Source organism: Babylonia areolata, chromosome 31 (assembly GCF_041734735.1).
Source record: "Babylonia areolata isolate BAREFJ2019XMU chromosome 31, ASM4173473v1, whole genome shotgun sequence".
Taxonomy (NCBI): Eukaryota; Metazoa; Mollusca; class Gastropoda; order Neogastropoda; family Buccinidae; genus Babylonia; species Babylonia areolata.
In genome coordinates, this window is record NC_134906.1 from 30426047 (window position 1) to 30452546 (window position 26500).

Here is a 26500-nt window from a genome sequence, read left to right on the forward strand (position 1 = left end):
GTTCGTAAAACCAGTGGTAGAGAAATGAAAATATGTTAAAAGGTGGATTGAAGTGTTGAAAGATCCAGTCCACTCACATCCCAATCATCCACGTGAAGCAGGCATGGCGTTAAGATGTTATTACAGAGTAAAAAGATCATGTCAATGTATGTCTATCCCGGAACAAGATCTTTTTCGAGCTAGCCATAAAATGTTTCTGTCTGATATTCTAGAGGAACAAATGGCTGATTGACTGAAAAAAAGTGCCATAGATCAGGAACCGTTTTCTCATGCCACGTTACTGTACACGGACCTCAAGCCAAGACTTCATTCCTATGTGGGACACCTCTGGCAGGAGGAATGGAATCTGCAGACTGACAACAAGATGTTTCAGATTCGTCCTGACCTCAAGGAATTCCTTCCCTCCGTTGTAGGAAACAGGAAAGGAAAATGTTCTCTGCAGGCTGCACACGGGTCATTCTTATCTGACATTCTTTTATTCTGAAAGGTGAAGAACGTCCATGGTGTGTGCCGTGTAACCAGCCTCTGAGTGTCAGACATCTGATCGACTGCTGGAATCTGCATGATATCAGACACACTTAGACAGGATTCAGTACTGTACATATAACCTACATTGTTAAATAATGATTAAAAAAAATAGTGATAACAATATTGATAATGATAACAATATCATATATATCATTATTATTATCATCATTATTGTTGCCATGACACTTTGATATTATCATCATTATCGTTATTACTATTTTCATCATCATCATTACTGGACGTATTATCAGTGTGATGTGTTGAAACAAGCAGCAAACATTGTTTTGTGGGATGTGTGTGGTGATTGTGGTACTTTGCATAATCCTGATAAGATCTTCAGATTAATATTCGTTTTCAACAAAGTCTCGTGAAAGTAGCAAGTGGGTCAGGAACTGTCACACACCTGGTGTTACCCCAGGGTAGCCATCACTCACCACAACCACATTCACTCTGAATGAGAGACCACACAAGAGTGCACTGTTTCAAACTGGTGATTATCATAGCAACAACAACAACCAAATGACAGTGGAAACAAGAGAACATGTTCTCCATTTGGGAGAAAAGGAATCATCACTCATCTGATCCAAGCGGTTGGTAGTGGTTGGATGGTAGACAGCAGACGTCAGTGTAGATGGGAGTTAGAGGGTTGTCCAACAGGATGTGAGCCTACTGGTTCCAAGTGAATAAAGAGAATCCACAAAAAACACCTGTTAAAAAGGAAATCACAATGCAGTCTTCCTATTGGTAGCCTTCCTCATACCTGCAAATATACCCAACACTTCCCTACTACTCCTATTTTTATGACTTAGTAATACGAGAATTTGTACCTCGTCATTTAGTGTACATCTAACTATATTATTGTTAACATGCCTCAACACACCTAAATAAAAGCTATGGTAGTTCTTTGGCAAAGTGTATCATTTTACAGTAACTGTGACACTATTATGTCTTCTAACCTTGAATGTAGACTTAATCTATTGAATAAACAATACCCATTGTTATGTTTTGTCAGCAGCAATGGCCATATCTTGAAGATCACTCATTTTTGTGATCTAACATAGATACTGAGATCATAAAGCCACAACAGTCCTCTTAATTATTGCTACAAGCGTGACATTGTCACTTTGTGTCCAATCACACCAAATCTCTTAGACGATATGTCAAGGCCAAAAGTCTTCATTCTACCAGCATCCAGTGTAACTTATGTTTGTAAATTTTCTGTATACCTACTATCCCCAATACTCCTCGTGACCCCGATACACTTGGTAGTAAAGATACGATAGCTGGGTGGTGCTGCTCAGTGGCGACACTGGTCGTTATGTGTCTGAGCATGAGCAACAAGATGACATGTGAATTTCTCTCTGGAGATAATAAATTGACTCGACTTGACACATTATATTGTATTATATCTATTATCCTCGGAAATAAAGAATTTGTCTTGCCTTGTCTTGTCTTGACAATAATGAGGATGATTAGCTGAATTATGAACAACGAATGACGCTGAACTTGTTTATAATTGCCCTGACATAAGTGACCAGACCAGATGTAAATTACCACTGAAAGAATCTATTTCTGTGACTAATTTAGATTACAAAGTTCTAGCTAAATCTCTTGCATTCTGACTCTCCTCAGTTATACAAAATGTTATCTGTGAAGATCAAGTTTGTTTCCTCAAAGGCAGAAGCTCTAGTGTTAAAAACAAAAACATCAACGATGCAATAACAAAACCCAGACACATCAGAGCGTTATCAGTCTCTGCCTATAGCCTGAGCTGACTGCAGTCAGATTTTGGCAACATAAGTTTGATGTAGCAATCAACAAAAATCACTGGGCATTAGCAAGTGAGTACACTTCAGAAACTAGATTACGAGTACTTCAGTGTAAGATATTGCATCATGTCTATCCAGCTAACATTCTTCTGAATAAAATAGGCTTATCAAGCAGCCCAAAATGTAAATACTGTATTGTCACTGATTATGTGGAACATTTTTTACTTTCTCTGTGATAAAATATCCACTATTTGGAGAAGTGTAGAAGATCAGATGTCCGACAAATTTGGAATTTCTGTATAATCATTTCAGTAACAGAACCTCTGTTAGGAATCGTGGATTCCAAATAACTACCACATGCTGTATTTAAGTATTATAACAACTTGATCTTTATAGCTAAAATGTGTATAGGTATTTTCAAATACGGAACGCCGATTGATGCGAGGGCATTTTTTATCACATAGAACTACTTTATTCATTTTACTAAGATTATACACAAACATGCCATACTACTTTGGTCTCCACACACACGCGCGCACACACATACATTCACGCACTCACGCACATCCACGATCACTTGGGCATACGCACGTGCGCACGCACTGGAACACGCACTGACACAAACTGAGAGACAAAGAGAAAGAGTGGCACACATAACAATCTACACTGGAGCAAGACCCCCATTCATATGTGAGCACTGATCAACAAACAAACAAAATTAAAACAATACAAAAAATATAATAACAAGTGCAAAGCAATTGTCCATGATTAAGGTAACATACAGACAGAGAATTGTACACAAGTGTGTGTGTGTGTGAGAGAGAGAGAGAGAGAGAGAGAGAGAGAGAGAGAGAGAGAGAGAGAGCTGAAATTGTTTCTTTTTTTTTTGACCTATTAAAAGAAGAAAATCACTGAAAGAATCTAAAGCATATGAATCACTCAGATCTGGTTTTATTTTATTTTATTTATTTATTTTTTAATTAATAAATAAAATAAATAAATAAATAAAAAGAATCATACATTTTCTTCTTACCCAAAGGTTCGTGAAAAATACCCTGGTCAGGTCGTCAGTCCAGACAAGGCCCTACCAGAACTTGTTCCCTGCTCGTCTGGCTCAGGTTGACCCGGACTTCTCTCCTGGCATCCCTCCGACCTCAGCACTTGTCTCTTCTGTAGGACTTGCTTCCACTGGACGAGGTCACGACGCCATACCGCGAATGCAGAGCAAGTTGAATCACTGCACGCTCTCTAGAATGAAACACTTGCCTAAGAAGTACGGTTCGGTTTTTGTTTTGTTTTTGTTTTCTTTTTCTTTCTCTTCCCATGCATCAGTGTGCGTCAACAGTTGAATGCCTCAGGGCGGTTTGGTTAAGATTTAAGTATTTTCATTGGTCGTTGCTATGGTGACAATGGAAGTGTTATTTAGTGAAATTTTGTATGTGTTACAACACAAAATGATACATTTATCGTACAGCCGGATAAAGTGTTCATCCTGTCATCAGAGACCTCCACTTGGTCTCCTAGACAAACCTTCTTAGCTCTGCCATTATAACAATAAACAAGTCTGTGACGTCATATCATTCAATTAAGTATCATATAATTCACAGATATGTCAACACCCAGCTTTTATTTATTCCAAATATGAATGAAATTCCCCCAGACAGTGGAACAATTGTAAGAAGTACTTCAACTGAATCTGTCCTACAAGTGAAAAATGATATTCACACTGTAGTTGCCATCATCATCATCATTATCATCATCATCAACATCATCATTATCAACGTTGTCATCACACTGATCATCATTATGATCAATAAAGACAAAGACGTACTCACTGTAATTATTATCACCCTCAAAATCATCAGCCTCATTACCATCATCATCATCATCCAAAATGTCCATCCTCCAGTTGTCCTAATACCTTCCATCTTCTCCCCCTCATGCCTGACCACCCCTCCTCTCTCTCCTCTCTCCATCCCCCACCCCCACCCCCACCCCTGTTCCCATGACCCATTCCCTCAGTCACTGACCTGCCGAGTGCAACAGCCGACTCAGCTGACTTCTGATCGCCTCCACTTCGTTCAGCTTGGGGCAGTGGTGACACTGTCTGACGTCACGCACACGTCTTTCCAGAGGCTCTGTCCTCACGTCCACGGTGACGTCAGGGCTTGTGAGCGTAACGGTGGAGCTGTTAGGATCAGACGACTGGCTGACGCTGAAACGAGGCAGCTGATGCTGGTAGTTATCTAGCACATGTTGTTGTGCTTGGACCCTGTTGAGGAGCTGCTGTCCCAGATTCATTACGTCCTGCAGCGTGGTGGAGACCTTCTGCTGTTCATCAGATGCCTGCTTTAAGAGGGGAACCTCCTTCTTTACCCAGGCCTTCCACTCCTTCACTCCTCTGGACTTTCCATGTGGCGTGGCAGCTGACTGAGAGTCGCCATCGTTACGGATACTTTCCAGGGAGGGTGTTGACAGGAGAGATGATGACGTGGGTCTGGGTGAAGAACGGGACCCTGAGCGAGCGTTGTGCATGGCCTGTGGCAACATCTGCAGAACATGGCCTTCAGTAGCACCCATCTTACGATGAATAGATGTACAGGAGTCACAGTAGTATTCCTGACAGTCCCAGCACACATGACTGGCTTTGTTGTTTGAGCAGTTATGGCATCGGATGTCAGTTTCTCTCTCTAATTCACGGTACACCAACTGATCAAACACAGGGTCCGTGCCTAACCTCTGTACAAGCTGGCTGAAGGTCAGGGCCTGGTCCCTTTGGAGGTCCAGTTGTTTTGCACATTGCCGACATCCAGCCTTTGGGCCCAGTAGGTGCAGTGCTTTGTGGAGACAGTTCCTGCAGCTGATGTGACCACAGGTCCGGATGACTGCACCCAAACACAGTGACCCACACTGGGGACAGTCTGTGAGTGACGTCACAGGCCCTATGGGCTGTGGGGCTCTGGGTTGCCCTCCAGTTGCCATGGTGACTTCAGAGGAATCTGATAGACAGAGAGAGAGAGAGAGAAAGCATTATTGCATGTGACATGAACAACAGATGTCAAGATAGTTTCAAGGACGATGACGACTGATCAATCTATGACTGATCACTTTTACACCTGAATACTGACCACAGTTTGACCACATCAATAACTGTGTTCCCTGGTAGTGAGTTCACACAGAACACATCTCCAGTTAATGACCACAGTACAATCAAGGACATCAACAGTTTCTAGAGACAGATAAATGTATCCATATAACTGTTGATGAACAATGTAATTTCTAAGTTCACGCTGATTCCGCCGTCGTTTCTGTGTGAACATGTCAAATGAGGAGTATACGAACGGGTTTGGAGCTTCCTTTTGTGAGGACGTTTCTGTGTTTATTTTTCTATTTCCTCTTATTTACCCGTCTGCAAGTGTACCACGTTAAGATATGAATGGCTTGAAGCTTAGTGCATTTTCTGCACAAGCAGCAGCAGTACTTTTTTGCTGATTTGTGATCAGATAAACAGTATGTCAATGCTGACTTGGTAGGGTCATGGATTACACATTTTCGGTGTTCATTTTTACGTTTCCTGACTGTGTTGTTTATCAGGTACCCAAGACAACAGAGTTTTGATAATCTCATCCACAAACCAAGATGTTTTTACATCACAGGAATATAATGGCTTAAATCAGCTATGAGCTACTGTAGTGACAGTGACAATACTTTTGTCTGATGTTTTCCCTGCCTGTGTTGACACTGTTGTTCAGTTATGAATTCCAGTTGTACACATTTAGTATAATGACGACTTGACCTTTGCTTCAGAATTTACAGACAGATACACATGTACTGTCATCAATTTCAGACCAATACACACTCAAGGACAGACTGACAATGATAACACAACTTTCAGTTTGCTGGAAACGAGTTAAGATAACATGAAAATTGACATAAGGATATTGCTGTTAGCTCTGACCTCATCAACCTAAATATGACAACTGTCACAACCCACAAGGGGTTGCCCATGAACCCCCCCCCCCCCCCCCCCCCCCCCCCCCCCCCCGCACCTTCCCACACTAACTAACATCCCGACAACACAAAACACAGACATATATAATTCAGCTCAATTCTTTACTGTTGTTGCACTTGGAATACCCTGGTCCAGACACACAAATTTAAACAATTAACTACAGCAACACTCTTTGGTTACACCATAGCAGCATGACCACGACACCGTAAGCCCTAGTAACGGCAGCACAGATCTACGCGAAAAAATTGTCAGTTCACTTGAACCTAAATCAAGTTCATCTGTTGAAGGCCAGCATCACTGAACTGGCTTAAGTCGTACGCCCGCAGAATCGGAGAGGGTGGAACGGGATGAGGGACTGTGGGCGAGGGCGTTGGAAAATATGGGGGTCGGGGAAAGGAGTGGGAGTGAGGGAGTTTGGAACGGACAGGGATGAAGTGGAATGACCACCACTGAAAAGGCGAATCCTGGAGTCCCGTCGGGATGGCAGTCAGGGGGAACCCACAGGAATAAATCACAGGGAACAAATCTGTAACAAGACTCCCATATCTCTGTAGATTATGCTCTAACATTATGAAGGAGTACCCCCCCCCCCCCTTCCTGGAGTGATACGGAATGCACTAAGGGAATAATTGGTTATCTTATTATATACAGTCAATTTCACACAATGCTACGAACGCCAAAAGTACATGAAATTTTTATGATTTATCCAGTAATGAAGGAGTTAAACTTGCATGCAATCCGAAAGAGACATTTACCCTAAATGACAAAATGTCGGTATCTATCCTTGTGGTTTCAAACTACCGAAACAAAACTCAATGAGCCAATATTGCAATCTACCAATCACATTTAAAACACCACACAAACGTTTTGGAAATCTTAGGCTGCAGTTGGACACAGTTCACAAAGGAAATAAATCGGAAACAACTCGAGCTGAATACATAGCAAAACAACCCCAAACACAACCTTATCAATTATCTCAAAATATTTAGAAATAAAAGAATACTGGATTTAAAAGATGTTTGATAAAACACCTCCCTTAACATTATACACACCCAAAACCAACATATGTCAAGTTACAACGCTAACACCACGAGGAAAACTATACAACTCCCCCCCCCCCCCCCCCCCCTCACCTGTCACCAGGAATCTGGCACAATACTGGCCCAAGAGAGAACACAGAACACAGATCCACACAGAGGCAGAAGGGAGTCACACAAGAATCGAACCCCACGACTGTCCAAGAGGGCACCCAACAGCTCGCTTGCTGGATCGGTGACCCTTCTCCTTCCAAAGCTCGCACCAAAGGCAAAGCAAAACCCTTCCTTCAAAACGATGTTAACTCCGAACTCATCTCAAGAGTTCAGAGCGAGAAGGACTAAGGACATGTCAGACACACATCACGACAGATTCACGTGCTTCAGTTCGGAACAGAACTGAGCACACAAAATAACATAGAGCAAAAGGGGGAGAGAGGAGGGAGAAAGGGAGAGGGGAAGGGAGAGGAAGGGAGAGGAGGGGAAGGGAGACGAACACACAAACAAATGAATGCCACGAGCCGTGACACAAACATTGTATTGTATTTGTTTTGTATTTTTTTATCACAACAGATTTCTCTGAGTGAAATCCGGGCTTCTCTCCACAGAGAGAGTGCGTTGCTACACAACAGCACCACCCTTTTTATTTTGTATTTTTTCCTGCATGTAGTTTTATTTGTTTTTCCCATCAAAGTGGATTTTTCTACTGAATTTTGCCAGGAAAAACCCTTTTGTTGCTGTGGGTTCTTTTACGTGCACTAACTGCACATGGGACTTCATTTTTTCGTCTCATCCGAATGACTAACGTCCAGACCACCACTCAAGATCTAGTGGAGAGGGAGAAAATATCGGTGGCTGAGCCATGATTCGAACGAGTACGCTCAGATTCTCTCACTTCCTAGGCAGACGCGTTATCTCTGAGCTATCACTCCACATTCTGAACAAGAAATGACAACTAATAAACATGACAACTAAATGCTAAAAGCTACTGAAAGCTAGAAACGAAAATCGATTTACATGTGACCACAGCCAAAGTTCACCTCTCTGTCCTCACACTATCAACAATGAAGTTAACACAAGACTGTCTGCTACAGACCACAAACACTCACTATTGATTTAATTCTTCTTCCTTTTTCGTTTTTCTTCCATTTTTTCCCCTCGAGGCCTGACTAAGCGCGTTGGGTTACACTGCTGGTCAGGCATCTGCTTGGCATATGTGGTGTAGCATATATGGATTTGTCTAAAAGCAGTGATGCCTTCTTGAGCTACTGATACTGATACTGATACTCACTAAACATTCAGCCCTCACACTATCACCCATCAAGTCATCGTACCACAGGGAGTGTGTTGCTCACCACAATCAAACATCAAACTCACTTTGCTCACGCGATGTGTAGATACCTAAATGGAAACTCCAGTATGCACGTCCGTCTCTGCCTGATATCAATGACTGAATAACGAGACATCAGGACCCCAGGCCCTACCCGTTTGTTGACGGCTGCACCGTGTGACGTCAGTCTTGACAACCCAGCCCTGTCTGTTCATTGGCGGTTGCTATCTGTGACGTCAGTCCACCCCGCCACAGCCATGGAGGGTATTCAGTGTCACCTTCAATGCTCCCACCTGCTGTCACCTCCCCCCCCCTCCACTGCCCCTCTCCCTCCCCCCTCCACTGCTGCTCTCTCCCCCCCCCCCCCTCCACTGCCCCTCTCCCTCCCACCTCCACTGCCCCTCTCCCTCCCCCCTCCACTGCTGCTCTCCCCCCCCACTGCCCCTTCCCTCACCCCCCCACTGCCCCTTCCCTCACCCCCCCACTGCCCCCTCCCACCTCCACTGCCCCTCTCCCTCCACCTCCACTGCTGCTCTCCCCCCCCCCCTCCACTGCTGCTCTCCCCCCCCCCCCTCCACTGCTGCTCTCCCCCCCCTCCACTGCCCCTCTCCCTCCACCTCCACTGCCCCTCTCCCTCCCCCTCCAGTGCCCCTCTCCCCCCCCTCCACTGCTGCTCTCCCCCCCCCTCCACTGCCCCTCTCCCTCCACCTCCACTGCCCCTCTCCCCCCTCCACTGCCCGTCTCCCTCCACCTCCACTGCCCCTCCCCCCCCCTCCACTGCCCCTCTCCCTCCACCTCCACTGCCCCTCTCCCTCCACCTCCACTGCCCCTCACCCCCCCTCCACTGCCCCTCTCCCTCCCCCTCCACTGTCCCTCTCCCCCCTCCACTGCCTGTCTGCACTCTCTCTGTCTATCTGTCTGTCTGTCTTTCCATTGTTTTCTTTCTGTCTACATGTCTGTCTGTTAATCCGTCTGTTTCCATCATTCCCGTGCATGTGTAGGTATTTGGTGTAAAAGTAATTACACACATGCATGTGTGTGTGTGTACATGTGCAGTTCATGCATGCATGCATGTATGTGTATGTGTATGCGAGCATGTGCATTCAATTCTATGTGTATGTATGCATGTGTCTGTCAGTGTATGTGTGTGTGTGTGTGTGTGTGTGTGTGTGTGTGTGTGTGTGTGTGTGCACGTGCATGTTTATGTATTCGTTTATGTTTGTGTCTGTGGCTGGCAATCTTGCCACAAGTGAGGGCTGTGGATCAAGGTACAGGGACTTGACACAGGGCCAGGCTGACAGGGTGATATTAAACCTTACCTGTCCTCCACTCCACACCTGTACAGACAACGAACTTATGCTGTGTGCTTCTCTGCAAAGGCTGTACTGTCACTATAGTACATGTCAGGTAACTGGCGTCACTTCACATGGCACACCTGTGTATGTGTGTGTGTGTGTGTGTGAGGGGGCGATGGGGTCTGCAGTTGGGGGGTGGGGGCGGGGGGGTGGTGGGGGGGTCTGTGTGTGTTGGAGATGATAGACAACTGGACAGAGAGGCAGAGATACGTGCATACATGTATACATGTATAGTGATTAGACAAAGATATTACAGAAGAAGACGAAGATGATGATGAAGAAGAAGAGAGAACATTTATTCAGTTGTTTTTTTCTCAAACAGAGCTATATGCGCTTTACATTTGTATACAGAAAAACTCATTTATATACAGAATAACGATAAATGACGAAAAAATACAATCAATCAACTTACACAAACTTCAAACAGACAGCATGACACAATTCGTCCTGTTCATTTGTTCTCTCTCTCTCTCTCTCTCTTTCTCTCTCTCTCTCTCTCTCTCTCTCTCTCTCTCTCTCTCTCTCTCTCACACACACACACACACACACACACATACACACACACACACACACTGGATAGGACACAGTTTCAGACTGTGGTGAACAAAGATATCAGTCCTGCTTAATCTAAATAGATCTGTCTTCAGAGAAGCTTTCAAGGTGTATGTGGAAGTTGAGTGTCTAATGTTGTTATGTACCCAGGACCTATTCCGGGGAATAAACCCTGGGCACAGCTCGATGTGTCCGAGGAAGCTGCAACACACTCAACAACGTCGTGCGAGAGAAACACAGGCAGAGAAGAGACAGTTTATTTATACACTCACACAGGTACACCAAACGAGCATAAACACAATGAGTGGGTTCCAGAGAATGACCTAGCTATCTAGACAGAAAGGACACCTCCCCATAACCAAAGGAATGCCCTAACACTGCCTTATTCCAGTCTAATTATTCCAAAGGGTTAGGTAGGGAAGTGGTGAATGAATGAATGAATGATATGTATACTTATATAGCACACATCCCTGGTCGTAGACCAAGCTCAAAGCACTTTACAAACACGGGGTCATTTGCACAACAAGCAGCCTACCTGGGAAGAGCTGACTGAAGGCTGTCATTGTGGGGCGCTCATCATTCGTTTCCTGTGTCATTCAATCAGATTTCAGGCATGCACACATAATAATACACTCAGGCAGACATGTAACAATTTATGTGTATGACCGTTTGGTTATTTACCCCACCATGTACGCAGCCATACTCCGTTTTCGGGGGTGTGCATAACCCAACGAACGCTGACATGGATTACTGGATCTTTAACGTGCGTATTTGATCTTCTGTGTGCATATACACACGAAGGGGGGTTCAGGCACAAGCAGGTCTGCACATATGTTGACCTTGGAAATCAGAAAAATCGCCACCATTTTGGTCAACAATGAAAAAGGAACACACACACACACACACACACACACACACACACACACACACACACACACACACACACACACACACACACACACACACACAATTTCATCTATAAAAATGTTTCCAAAGACGCGTTCCAGTCTATGTGCCCTTTAAAGAACTTTTTCAAGCAAATATCTCTAGTTTCTTGTCCAGAATACTTGACATGTGCAGATCTTTATATATAATGGTTGGGTTGTCTCTACATATAATCCAAACTTTTCCCCAACATGTCGCCTCAACTCACGACCATGGTAGGTGTTGATACGGTCGACACACGCTGTCAGGAACCGGGTCTCCCCCCACCGAAGCTCTCACAGGACTCCCTTCAGACGTCGAGAACACGTACAGCACACAGCACTGAAGAGAAGAAAAAAAGATTACTACAGAAGACGTCGCTGGTGATGATGGTGTGAGTGCTTGAGGAGGACAGAATGGAACACACAGAGAAACAAACACCATCATTTAATCTTTGTGTGATGTCCATCCTTTAAATTCTGTCAAAAGTACACACAGAGAAACAAATAGAAAATAAATAAGTAAATAAAACAATAGACGTTTTACAATGACAGATCGTGGTCTGATTGTATGTGAAAGGAAGTGTGAGTGGTGCACGTAGTTGTGTCAACATGTGTGTGCGCAACGCAGTTGGTGTGCAATACCAAAGTAAAATATATCAAATGATTTCATTGGGTCAATGGTAACGTGTCCGCCTAGGAAGCGAGAGAATCTGAGTGCACTGCTTCCAATCACCCTCCACTAGACCTTGTGTGGTAATCTGGACGCTTGTCATTCAGATTAGATGATAAACTGAGATCCCGTTGGAGCATGCGCTAATCGTATGTAAAAGAACCCACGGCAACAAAATGGGGTGTCCCTGGCAAACTTATCTAGAAAAAAATCCACTTTGATAGGAAAACAGATAAAACTGCAGGCAGAAAGAAATACCAAAAAGCGGGTGGTGCTCTCAGTGTGGTGACACACTCTTTCTGGGGACAGCAGCCCGAATTTCACACAGAGAAATCTGTTGTGACAAAACGAGTAATACAATACATTACAATGCAATACAATATTACAATACATACAATACAATACATTACAATACAATACAATACAATACCCACGGTACCCCTCACCCCCAAACAAGCACAACGTAATCAAATTCTCCACTCCATTCACACAGACGAACAAGACAAGACGCCCAGACACTGGGAATGCCCTGGGACTGGAGGGGCACGTGGAAAAATGTGGGGTAGAGAAGCAAGGACCCTGCACAAGGAAAATGATACCCTCACCTGGTCTTGCACACTGGCTTCCTGGAATAAAACTGTATCAACATTAAAGATGAAAGGATTTTTTTAAATGCAATTCACATACATCTTAGTTCGTTTTAGAAAGTAATATTGAAGCGAAAAAAGGGAAGCCAATAGAAAAATGAAGATGAAATCCAAATGATAATCACGAAAGGAAACCCTAACACAATGAGAGAAAAATAGACAAACATATTTCCCTTGACTTTTCAACATACCAGCTGGGTCGTGGGTAACTGCTCTCCTCTTTTCTTTCTTCGTCCTCTTCTTCTCTTCCGGCGAGATTTTCGGGGTGGGATAAACAAATGATAACAACAACAAAAAAGACAACTATGGAAGATGGTACTCAATGAAAACTGGTCAAGAGCGTTGACTTCTGCTCTTTGTGTACAACATCCATAAAGAACGTCACCTCATCAAAAATTGATGACGACAATGCAACATGAAAAAAAAAATTATTTATATATATATATATAAAACGATCTTTATGACGGTAATGACACTGATACCCCGGGCCTGGGTGTCTATGGTACAGAGGAACCTAGTGTCAACGACCTGTCCTGGCACACAGTGCCACCTCACCTCACACACTGTCCCCAGGGGACAAGGGGGACAACAGTGGACACCTCACACACTGTCCCCAGGGGACAAGGGGGACAACAGTGGACACCTCACACACTGTCCCCAGGGGACAAAGGGGACAACAGTGGACACCTCACCTCACACACTGTCCCCAGGGGACAAGGGGGACAACAGTGGACACCTCACACACTGTCCCCAGGGGACAAGGGGGACAACAGTGGACACCTCACACACTGTCCCCAGCGGACAAGGGGGACAACAGTAGACACCTCACATCACACACTGTACCCAGGGGACAAGGGGGACAACAGTGGACACCTCACCTCACACACTGTCCCCAGGGGACAAGGGGGACAACAGTGGACACCTCACCTCACACACTGTCCCCAGGGGACAAGGGGGACAACAGTGGACACCTCACCTCACACACTGTCCCCAGGGGACAAGGGAGACAACAGTGGACACCTCACACACAGTCCCCAGGGGACAAGGGGGACAACAGTGGACACCTCACCTCACACACTGTCCCCAAGGGACAAGGGGGACAATAGTGGACACCTCACACACTGTCCCCAATGGACAAGGGGGACAACAGTGGACACCTCACACACTGTCCCCAGGGGACAACAGTGGACACGTCACCTCACACACTGTCCCCAGGGGACAAGGGGGACAACAGTGGACACCTCACACACTGTCCCCAGGGGACAAGGGGGACAACAGTGGACACCTCACACACTGTCCCCAGGGGACAAGGGGGACAACAGTGGACACCTCACCTCACACACTGTCCCCAGGGGACAAGGGGGACAACAGTGGACACCTCACCTCACACACTGTCCCTAGGGGACAAGGGAGACAATTGAGGCCACCTAACACACTGTCCCCAGGGGACAAGGGGGACAACAGTGGACACCTCACCTCACACACTGTCCCAGGGGACAAGGGAGACAATTGAGGCCACCTCACACACTGTCCCCAGGGGACAAGGGGGACAACAGTAGACACCTCACACACTTTCCCCAGGGGACAAGGGGGACAACAGTGGACACCTCACACACTGTCCCCAGGGGACAAGGGGGACAACAGTGGACACCTCACACACTGTCCCCAGGGGACAAGGGGGACAACAGTGGACACCTCACACACTGTCCCCAGGGGACAAGGGGGACAACAGTGGACACCTCACACACTGTCCCCAGCGGACAAGGGGGACAACAGTAGACACCTCACATCACACACTGTCCCCAGGGGACAAGGGGGACAACAGTGGACACCTCACCTCACACACTGTCCCCAAGGGACAAGGGGGACAATAGTGGACACCTCACACACTGTCCCCAAGGGACAAGGGGGACAACAGTGGACACCTCACATCACACACTGTCCCCAATGGACAAGGGGGACAACAGTGGACACCTCACCTCACACACTGTCCCCAGGGGACAAGGGGGACAACAGTGGACACCTCACACACTGTCCCCAGGGGACAAGGGGGACAACAGCGGACACCTCACACACTGTCCCCAGGGAACAAGGGGGACAACAGTGGACACCTCACCTCACACACTGTCCCCAGGGGACAAGGGGGACAACAGTGGACACCTCACACACTGTCCCCAGGGGACAAGGGGGACAACAGCGGACACCTCACCTCACACACTGTCCCCAGGGGACAAGGGGGACAACAGTGGACACCTCACACACTGTCCCCAGGGGACAAGGGGGACAACAGTGGACACCTCACACACTGTCCCCAGGGGACAAGGGGGACAACAGTGGACACCTGACCTCACACACTGTCCCCAGGGGACAAGGGGGACAACAGTGGACACCTGACCTCACACACTGTCCCCAGGGGACAAGGGGGACAACAGTGGACACCTCACCTCACACACTGTCCCCAGGGGACAAGGGAGACAACAGTGGACACCTGACCTCACACACTGTCCCCAGGGGACAAGGGGGACAACAGTGGACACCCCACACACTGTCCCCAGGGGACAAGGGGGACAACAGTGGACACCTCACACACTGTCCCCAGGGGACAAGGGGGACAACAGTGGACACCTGACCTCACACACTGTCCCCAGGGGACAAGGGGGACAACAGTGGACACCTCACCTCACACACTGTCCCCAGGGGACAAGGGGGACAACAGTGGACACCTGACCTCACACACTGTCCCCAGGGGACAAGGGGGACAACAGTGGACACCTCACACACTGTCCCCAGGGGACAAGGGGGACAACAGTGGACACCTCACCTCACACACTGTCCCCAGGGGACAAGGGGGACAACAGTGGACACCTCACACACTGTCCCCAGGGGACAAGGGGGACAACAGTGGACACCTCACACACTGTCCCCAGGGGACAAGGGGGACAACAGTGGACACCTCACCTCACACACTGTCCCCAGGGGACAAGGGGGACAACAGTGGACACCTCACACACTGTCCCCAGGGGACAAGGGGGACAACAGTGGACACCTGACCTCACACACTGTCCCCAGGGGACAAGGGGGACAAGGAACAAATTCTGCAAGTTGTTTGTTCTCTGCATCTCTGTCTTTTTCAGTTTTGTCAATTTGTCTGTGAGTCTATCTTTCTGTCTGTCTGTCTTTCTGACTGTCTGCCTTTCTCTCTGTCTGCCTGTTTGTCTGTCTGTCTGTGTGTTTGTCTGTCTGTCTTTGCACTGTCTGTGTGTCTGTGTGTCAGTGGGCATGTATGTCTTTCTGTCTGTCTGTCTGTGTGTCTGTGTGTTTTCCAATCCCTCTGGCTCCACCATTGTCATGTCTGTACGAATATATGCACATGTGGATGTATGCGAGGGAGTGAGTGAGAGAGTGAGTGTGTGTGTGTGTGTGTGTGTGTGTGTGTGTGTGTGTGTGTGCGTGCGTGCGTGCGTGTGTGTGTGTGCATGCAAGTGTGTGTGTGTATGTGTGTGTGTGTGTGTGTGTGTGTGTGTGTGTGTGTGTGTGTGTGTGAGTACGTGTCTGTGTGTGTGTATATATGTGTATGTGTGTGTGTGTGTGTGACAGACATACATACAGGCAGACAGACAGATAGACAGACTGACAGACAGACGGAATGAGAGACAGACAGACAAAGCCACCGCGCGCGCGCGCGCGCGCGCGCGCGCGTGTGTGTGTGTGTGTGTGTGTGTGTGTGTGTGTGTGTGTGTGTGTGCATGTAAGTGTGTGCGTGTGTATGTGTGTGCATGTGTGTGTGTGTGTGTGCGTGCGTGTCTGTGTGTATGTGTGTGTGTGTGTGTGTGTGTGTGTGTGTGTGTGTGTGTGTGTGTGTGTGTGTGTGACATACATACATACAGGCAGACAGACAGATAGAAAGATAGACAGACTGACTGACAGACGGAATGATAGACAGACAGACAAAGCCACCCTGTCAACTTCTCACGGGTGTCAAATCCAGGTAATCTACTTAATAACCACGTAATTGTAGGAGCAAGACCGCCTTCCGCGAAGAAACACACACGTTGGACAATGCAAGCTGCACACTAATTCCCCTGAGAATGACAGCATGGGGTAATAGCAGGGCACAGCAAGTCCGTATCTCTCAGGCCTGGTTAATGACAGGATATCATTATGAAGTACAGCCTTGTCACTCTGGACAAGCGGGACAACAGTGGACACCTCACCTGCCTTTTATTTTTTTATCAAACTGTCGGTCAGTCTGTGTCTCTGTGTTTCTGTTTCTCTGTCTGTCTGTGTGTCTTTCTGCCTGTGTGCTTGACACAGGTGTCAAATCCAGGTAACTCTACCCAATAACCACTTTGGTATAGGAGCAAGACGGCCCCCAGCGGAAATATCACTGGCATGAAACACGCACGTTGGACAATGCAAAGCACACGCTCAGCCACGCTAAGAATGACAGCAGGATGTAATAGCAGGGCTCTGCAAGTGTCTGTATCTCTCGGGCTTGGTTAACGACAGCATATCATATGAAAGGAACCGTAAAGTACAGCCTTACTATGTCGTCACAAATCTAATGGACCACTTTTGCAGCACTGTGATCAACACCATTCTCTTCCTTCATCATCAAGGCAAAAAAAATGGCCCAAAATTCGGTGGCTTTTCATGACTGCGCTTATGGTGACCCCTACTTACATGCTTGGGGTGTGTCCTGTCAAGGTCTTCAGTGTTGGCAGATTGATGGGGGACTTTCATTTGGGAGATTGGGGCGGGGTGGGGGGCGGGGTGCTCAGTCAGTCTTGCTCTGCAGCTGAGCAATTATTGTACTCAGTACGGTTCTTAGTAGGTGTTGTTGTTGTTGTTGTTTTTTAAAGTAAGTTAGATCGGGCACCACTGAACACCACCGAAATGATTCAACAGCAGTGCAGGTTCTCTTCTGGTGTGTGGCCTCCTGGTGACCTAACATGAATAGTTCCCTGTAGATTGCCGACACTGGGACTGTGACAGACGAACCGAGGTGTGGCTGTGAATAAGCGGCATGGGCAAAATCCCTCTAAAAACGGTGTAAACAGGTGTGACAGCAAAAAGAAAAGAAAATGACAGCAGGAGGTAATGCCCAACACACACACACACACACACACACACACACACACACACACACACACACACACACACACACACACACACACACACACACACACACACACACACACACATACGCACACACACACACACACACACATACACACACACACACACACACACACACACACACACACACACATACATATTTTTTTATGTGTGTGTGTGTGTCTGTGTGTGTGTGTGTGTGTGTGTGTGTGACCTTAAGTCGACACATTGGGTAAGTTGACACATTTGGTTGGTGCCGGCCAGCCGCCAACTTTATTTCTGTAAATTTTCCTCGGTTAACTCAACCTGGTATAAGTGGATTCCTCGCATACATCGACAAAAATAATTTTTCAGCCCCATTTCAGCCCCCTCCCCTTCCCTCGTCCCCCCCCCCTTCCCTCTCTTTCTTCAGTCTGCTGTATTTGGGAAGGTCCAGAAAGGCCTTACACTAAACTGAACACCATGTACAGTGTTGGCCTTCCGTGTCAACCACAATGTGCAAACTGGCTGGGATAGGTGCTGAGGCTCTCCGCAACAAGAATCGCTCGCCAAGGTTTGAACTGGACACCCACAGACCGAAGAAAGAGAGGACGGCTCAAGTTGAACTCAGCTGCAGCAAACAATGGAGAGTGACCTCAGACTTATCGACAGACGATGGAATGACACCAGCAAACTGGTTGAGTAGTCCTACAACAAGAGCATCAAAGTCTACATTGAGTAAGTACATTGTTGGTTTGAAGATGTTGTCAATATTCGTTTGATTAGTAATGGCTCTTGTTTCTGCCAAGTACAAGGTCTTCACAACATCGATCACCTTAAAAAAATAATTTAGAAATTAAAAAAAAAGAATGAGAGAGGGAGCAGCACTATGAAAAGAAAGGAAACAGACACAAAAAGATAAATACATATACATACAAAGATTTTTTTACTTTTCTTTTTAAGCCCCAAAACGTAGAACAGACTGACGACCTCAGACACTCTGACTCCCACCTCTTTCAAACCTGGCCTCACATCTCCCTCTTCTCTCAGCAGTAAGGTTCCTGGTATTAAAGCCACCCAAACAGTGTGTACTCCTTTGTATGTTTCCATACATAGTTATGTATGTGGACACATAATCATATGCATGTATGTGCGTGCATGCGTGCGTGTGTGTGTGTGTGTGTGTGCGTGCGGGGTGAGGGGCGGGGAAGGGGGAGGTGGGGAGTGGAATGGGTCTGTATATAGTGTTTATTTGTGTGTCTGTGTGTGTAGTTAGCTACACATATTTTGGTGTGTAACTTAATGTGCTATGTACATATTAATGGGCCGTGTATAATATCTTGTGTTTTTGAAAGTAACCAGATCAGTTTCTTTTGTTTTTTTGTGAACAGAGTGCTATATAAGTATCCATTGGTAGTAGTAGTAGTAGTTGTTGTTGTTAAACCATTTTCATTTATCTCAGGGAGAGATGATGCAAATACTGCATGCCACAGTCAAAGGAATAAACAAGAATGTGTGTGTAAGTGCAAGCACTGTGTATAGTTAAAAACTAAAAAGAATAAACACCTGAACTACAGTTGTCCCCGCTTAAGTCGACCTCGCTTAAGTCGACCCATCAGGTAAGTCGACACATTTCTTTGGCCCCCGTCCAGCTTCCTTCTTTATCTCTGTAAACTTTCTTCGCTTTACTCCACCTCGCGGACTGTCGGTCAAACCAGACCATAAAATGATCAGTTTCACCCTTTGGCCAAGATATTGTTACATATAACTTCTCAGATCCTAACACGACCTAGCTCAGGTGGGAATTAACATGTACTTTGTTTCCTTTCAGAGAAAATATCTCCTAATTCAGACAGAGTATATTCATAATACGACTGAAAAAGTCAGCAGCGGAATGAAATAGTTAAATGTCTCTGTGAAGAGCATGGTACATAGATTTTGAATGTCACCAATTTTTGTGATTATGTGCAGATCAATTTAGATACCTCCAACTGATCGATTGCATTATGTGTGCACGAGTACCTTTGTACATTTGTGTGTATGATTCAAGGTTCTTTTTCTGTTAGTTTTGTGTCTGTCTGTCTGTCGGTCGGTAGGTGGGTAGGTAACTCAGGTAACTCAGGTTGGGTAATCTGTAAGAATACATTCTTTGTGGTCTTCGTCCTTGATCGGACATTTGAAGGGGCTTTCCATGGCATGCTGCGATCGTGTTTTACACTGTTTGTGTGACGCAATTTTTGTGACGTCTTTTTAAGGTTGTGACGCGTTTTTGTTGTTGGCAGGAGGACGGCTTAACTGAACTTGGAAATGGGGAGCGGGTGTGGCATGGACTGTTCCTGTGGTGCCACACAGTGTTGTGTTTATTCTGTGCATCATGTGTAAGTAATAGAAACGCCTTCATCCGCCTTGGACATGTCTGAATGGATAATTGACTGTGTGGAGTTCCAGTCACAGTGAGTCTACGGACGTTGTGCGTGTGACCCTTTCCAGTCAAGGTTCGTCAAGGTTATTTCTTTCTGGATAATGTTCGTGTGGTGTGAAGTTATTCAAGTCTTGACCTAACCTGCTCTAGTCCCCTGTCTTAATATTTTTCATGGTTTTGGAAAGCCAGAGTTGGAAATATTTTATGATGGAGGGCGGTAGTTCCCTGAAATGAATCGTAATTGATGTTTCGATATTACTATCTCATTAATAATATGTTTTCTATTAAGCTGGTGTGGATCTAAAATATGAATTAAATATGAAAGGTTTTTGAGCACTGGTTTGTGTTGTACAGTTATGTAATCGTGTGATGATAAATCACGCTGGATAAACGTGATTGTTTGACTGCTTGGTGCAGTGAGCTAATATTAGGTTGGCTAAGTGAAGGTGTGTGAAATCACCTTAATAACTTCCCAGTGGAAATAACTGAGTAAATTGCTTTGCTACTTTTCTTTCTTATGTGAGGTGGTAAGGCGTGTGATCACCTACCAAATCCCTGGTGGGGAGGTAACTGATATAAAAAGAATTGGTGAATGTTTATAAAACCAGAATACTATAAACATCCCTCTCTGTTTGAATTCAGTCTGTTAATGTCGCCAAGCAACAGGAAGGACATTCGTGATCTTCATTGTTTTTGTACAGGCTTTCAGACTGAGAGAAACTGCTACTTTGTGAGATGAATATAATTATGTTTCGTTATCTGTATTTAGGCTTGTTTGTTTGTGTTGTTTTGTTTAGTTGCAATAAGTTCATATGTGTTGGGGGCTGGGAGGTGGGGGACTGTAGAAGGGGGGTAATAATCAGGCGAAAATTGGGCAGTTTAATGGGTGTCTGTGATGTTTGGTGATGTTTGTATATTTTGGACTCCTGTAACAGTTTGATGAGTCGTTGTAAAGAACTAAAGAGGACACACAAGATTACAGAAAGTAACAATCAGGTGACAGTCTTTGAAAACATTGTCGAAAGTCCAATTATTATGGAAACACTCCAGACAGAGCTCACCGAGATCAACGACAAAATGTTGCAATGTTCAATCCTGTGCTGCGGACAGTGAAGGATAGAAAATCTATGGTATGTAGTCACTGAAAGAAAGACGATCAGTCACCACGTGAGCTAAGTCACTCACCACGCACAACACAGTTACAAAGATGACAAAAATTCCAGAGACACGTGGTGTAAGACCTTCAGCGAAACGAACAACACGGCTGGCAGTAAAAAAAAAAAAAAAAAAAAAAAAAAAAAAAAAAGTGGGGAAGGGGGCGGGGAGGTGGGGGGGGGGGGAGAGGGGGGGGGGGGGGGGGGGGGGGGAGGGCAGATGAAGGTTTGCGGGTTTGAAATGTAAATAGCAGAAAGATCATCTACGGATCGGATGTGGCCATTGGACACCAGAGGCAGGTTTATTTACGGATCGCATGTTGCCATTGGAAACCAGAAAGGCTGTACATTGTATGTGACCTCTGCTCTTGTGACATACAGAGGGGTGCATGAAAAAGTTAGACATTCACAGCTGGAGTCTCAGGTAAATGGGCGTGTGTGTGTGTGTGTGTGTGTGTGTGTCTGTGTGTGTGTGTGTGGAATGCGCTCAATATAAAAGTCATGCATTATCATTAAATCATTAACTTATACTTGAAATGATGAGGCAGATTAAAATTACTATAATGAAAAAAATCCAAAAAAAAAATATTGATAGACTAAAGCCACACAGACACACACACACACACACACACACACACACACACACACACACACACACACCACGCAAATGCGCACTCAGATTAACTGAGATTCCAGCTACAGATGTCTAACTTCTAAAGACAGTGGAATTTAAAACACAGTTTATGTAACAATAATTCTTACTTTGACATACCCTTTTTGTTTGTTTAAAACATACATACAGATGCACCTCTCTCTCTCTCTCTCTCTCTCTCTCTCTCTCTTGTGCGCATGTCATTTCTTTTGCCAATCGTAGTTGTGGCTTTACGTCATGTGATCTACACACACACACACACACACACACACACACTCACACATGCACACACACACACACACACACACACACACACACACACACACACACACACAGCGACACACGACATAGATACAAGAACACGAAGTTGTTCAAGGCAGACAATTCACATTCCATATTCTGAACACGATACAAACACAGACCACAGTCACCACGAGACTCACGTGCAACAAAGCCAAGCAACGGAACAGGAGCAAGGTACCTGTCAATATTCTTCCCATCACAGTCCCATTCACTGTGAGTAGCTGCAAATATGGAAGTGTCAGGAAAGATGAAACTCTAAGGTCTCCATGACAGTAGACCATGAAAGGCCAATGACTTTGTGACTTTTTTCGCGATGACTGATGAGACCGAAGACTGTAAGGATGGTGACATGGCCATTCGTTGTGATCTTGCACTGTGGAATGGGATGCGCTCTTGGCTTTCTTTTTAACAGTGAACAAGAGAGACGACAAGACCTCTGTCTCTCCTCCTTAAAACGAGTGGTTGAGGGTTCGGTGCCAGCCATACCACCTGGCCAGTTCATGAAACAACAATCAACAAACAGACGCTGCATCCAACCTTGGTGCTTTACTGATTTTGTTCCCAGCAACATCGTCGACAGGTCAGTCAGAAAGAAAATAACAGAGCATTAGAGGTTCCACAAGAACAGAACAAACTAAAAACTCATTCATCGTAAGAACAGCTGCAGACTGGAACAACCTGAACGACGACCAGCTGCTGGCAAGGGTGCAGGACCACCGTCACAGTGACAGCGGCATGCGCGCTGTGTAGAAACCTGCACAGCCACAAAACAACGAAGATTACTGTCATGGAGAGTTTTGTCAAAGTTCTCTGTAACTCTTGTTTCATCTGCACGTCCACAACATGTTGTGTTTGTTGACGCAGTATTTCTTCAGTGGTGCGTGACAAGTTTCATTGTCACTCTGATAGGTCACAAATATATATGCACGTACTCAAGGCCTGGCTGGCGCGTTGGGTTATGCTGCTGTCAGGCATCTGCCTAGCAGATGTGGTGTATCGTTTGTCTGAACGCACTGGGGTCTTCTTGAGAAACTGAAACTGAAAGTTGTTCAGTCAGAGCAGAAGTACGGGAAGGGACATCACTGGACATCATAGAATGGTATTGTATGGGAGCGATTGCTTCCCCTAGGTCAGTTACTGCCCGTGTGTGAGTATGTGTGTGAGGGGGTGGGTGAGGGGGGGGGGGGGGGATTTTGTTTCATGTCCTGTCACACATGTTAGTGATTGCAAACAGTTTGTAAGAGTATTGATTTTTACATTTGAGTATTATCGCTCAGGAGGGGAGGTTAGGGGGGTGAAGGGTGCATGCACGTGTGATCTGTGTGCGTGTGTGTGTGTGTGTGTGTGTGTGTGTGTGTGTGTGTGTGTGTGTGTGTGTCTGTTTCTCTCTGTCTGTTTCTCTGTGGTTATGTGCGTATGTGTGTGTGTTTCTGTGTGTGTGTGTGTGTGTCTGTGTCTGTGTGTGTCTGTTTCTCTGTCTGACTGTCTGTTTCTCTGTGGTTATGTGCGTATGAGTGTGTGTGCGTGTGTGTGTGTGTGTGTGTGTGTGTGTGTGTGTGTGTGTGTGCGTGTGTGTGTGGATGTATTTGTGTTCGTATTGTTTTCTTTTTTTGTCACAACAGATTTCTTTGTGTGAAATTCGGGCTGCTCTCCCGAAGGAGAGTGCATCGCTACACTACAGCGCCACCCTTTTTTTTTCTTCTTCTTTTCTTTTGTATTTTTTTCCTGCTTGTAGTTTTATTTGTTTTTCCTATTGAAGTGGATTTTTCTACAGAATTTTGCCAGGAACAACCCTTTTGTTGCCGTGGCTTCTTTTGCGTGCACTAAGTACATGCTGCACACGGGTCCTCGGTTTATCGTCTCACCCGAATGACTAGCGTCCAGACCATCACTCAAGGTCTAGTGGAGGGGGAAAGAATATCTGCAGTTGAGCCGTGATTCGAACCAGCACGCTCAGATTCTCTCGCTTCCTTGGCGGACGCATTACCTCTAGGCCATCAGTCCACTTAAATCTCTGTGTGTGTGTGTGTGTGTGTGTGTGTGTGTGTGTGTGTGTGTGTGTGTGTGTGTGTGTGTGTGTGTGTGTGTGAGACATAATATTCGATACAATCAGGAATACAGGGGACAAAGGAATACAGGTGGTGGTGCAACGTGTTCTCTGTTCGGTCAGATTTGCAGCAGGGTAAGGGACATCACTGGACTGTCATGGACAGTATTGTTTTGGAGTGGTTGCTCCCCTTAGAACAGTGCAGTCTGAGAATGAACATGATGATGTGTGTACTTGTGGCTGGGGAGAAGTGTGTGTGTGTGTGCGCGCGCGCGCGCGCGCGCGTGCGTGCGTGCGTTGTGGTATGTTGTGTTGTGTGTCATGAAGATGACCATATTCATGTGTTCATAATTTTACATGCAGTTGATTTCAGCCTGATTATAATACTATGGCCTTGTTCTTCTTTTGTTTGTGTAATGAAAATGGACACGTGAAAAAATAGAAAAATCATCATCTCATCTCATCTATCCCTTGACCCGTGGGTGGGTCGTTGGGGCACCATGGATGACTGCCTGGTCAGCTCGCGCCACCTGCCTCGGTCCTCAGCGGCCCTTTGAGTTGTGGCAAATGGCAGGCCCGTCCACTCTTTGATGTTGTCCTCCCACCGCTTTCTCTGTCTGCCTCTCTTCCTCCTTCCTTGTACGGTACCCTGCAGGATGGTCTTGGCTAGGCCGTCTGATCGTGTGACGTGTCCATACCAGCGGAGCTTGCGTTCCTTCACTGTGGTCAGCAGGTCTTTGAATGGGCCAATGGCGTTTTGGACTCTTCTTTTCACTTCCTCATTTGTGATGTGGTCTTTGTATGTAATGTTCAGGATCTTGCGGAAGCATCTCATTTCCAGGGCCTGGATTCTTCTCTGGAGTTCTGCAGTGAGGGTCCAGGATTCGCAAGCGTATAGAAATATTGAGAAGATGAGGGAGCGCATTAGTCTGATTTTGGACGAGAGGGAGATCTTTTTGTCCTTCCATATAGTCTTCAATCGACTCAGTGCGGCAGTAGTCTGCGCGATTCTGGACAGGACCTCTGGTTTCGAACCCTCGTCTGACACAATGGCACCCAAGTATTTGAAGGAGGAGACTTCTTCCAGTTTTTCACCGTTTACGTGCAAGTTTGACGTTACGCCTTGGCTGTTGTTGGTCATAACCTTGGTCTTCTCGGCACTGATCTCCATGCCGTAGGCTGATGATGTCTTGTCAAGTTTGTGCACGAGTTCTTCGAGTTCTTTCTCTTCTCCTGCCAGGCCATCAATGTCATCGGCAAAGCGCAGGTTGGTGATGACTCTGCCTCCAATGCTGACAGTTCCCACATGATCTTCCAGGGCGTCAGTCATGATCCTTTCAAGAAAGAGGTTGAAGAGAGTGGGAGAGAGTAGACAGCCCTGTCTGACTCCGACCGTGGTTCTAAACCAGTTACCCGTGAAGAGGACTGCACTGGTTGCTCTTTCGTATAGGTTCTGTATGGCTTGGATGATGTCTTCACTGATGTTGAATTTGTGCATGGTGGCCCATAAGGCAGCGTGCCATACCCTGTCGAACGCCTTCTTGAAGTCAATGAAGACGTGGTAGAGGTCTCTTTGGTGCTGGAGATATTTCTCGCACAGCAAGCGCAGGTTGAAGATTTGTTCTGTTGTGCTTCTCCCTGCTCTGAAGCCGGCCTGCTCTTCGGCGATGATCATTTCTGCTTGCGGCTTCAGTCGGTTGAGAAGGACCTTTAGCATGACCTTGCTGGGGTGGCTGATTAGGCTGATAGTGCGGTAGTTTTTGCACTGTTGTAGATTGCCCTTCTTGGGGATTGTGATGACCAATGATTGTGTCCAGGTGGTTGGCCACTCTCCCGTCTGCAGGATCTTATTACAGATGGTGGTGAGGGCATCAATCACCGCTTCGCCTCCAGCTTGAATCAGTTCGGCGGGAATGTTGTTGACGCCAGCTGACTTCCCTGCTTTCAGTGTCTTCACTGCTGCCTCTACTTCTTCCCGAAGAATTGGCTGGCTGTCGTTGTT

The 26500-nt window shown here is 46.1% G+C and overlaps 1 protein-coding gene across 2 annotated transcripts in view; it reads right to left on the reverse strand.

Moving 5' to 3' along the window:
* LOC143276272 (uncharacterized) overlaps positions 1-8959 on the reverse strand; it is an 11605-nt gene extending 2646 nt beyond the window's left edge. The window contains exons 1-2 of one of the 2 annotated variants that reach the window (XM_076580770.1): positions 8635-8959; positions 4328-5296 (exon numbers count right to left, since the gene is read on the reverse strand). In XM_076580770.1, coding sequence (XP_076436885.1) covers positions 4328-5296; positions 8635-8641 — 976 coding nt within the window. In that variant the 5' untranslated portion in view covers positions 8642-8959. The remainder of the gene's footprint in view (positions 1-4327; positions 5297-8634) is intronic. The other variant, XM_076580771.1, reaches the window with a different exon arrangement.
* Positions 8960-26500: the final 17541 nt, after the last annotated feature.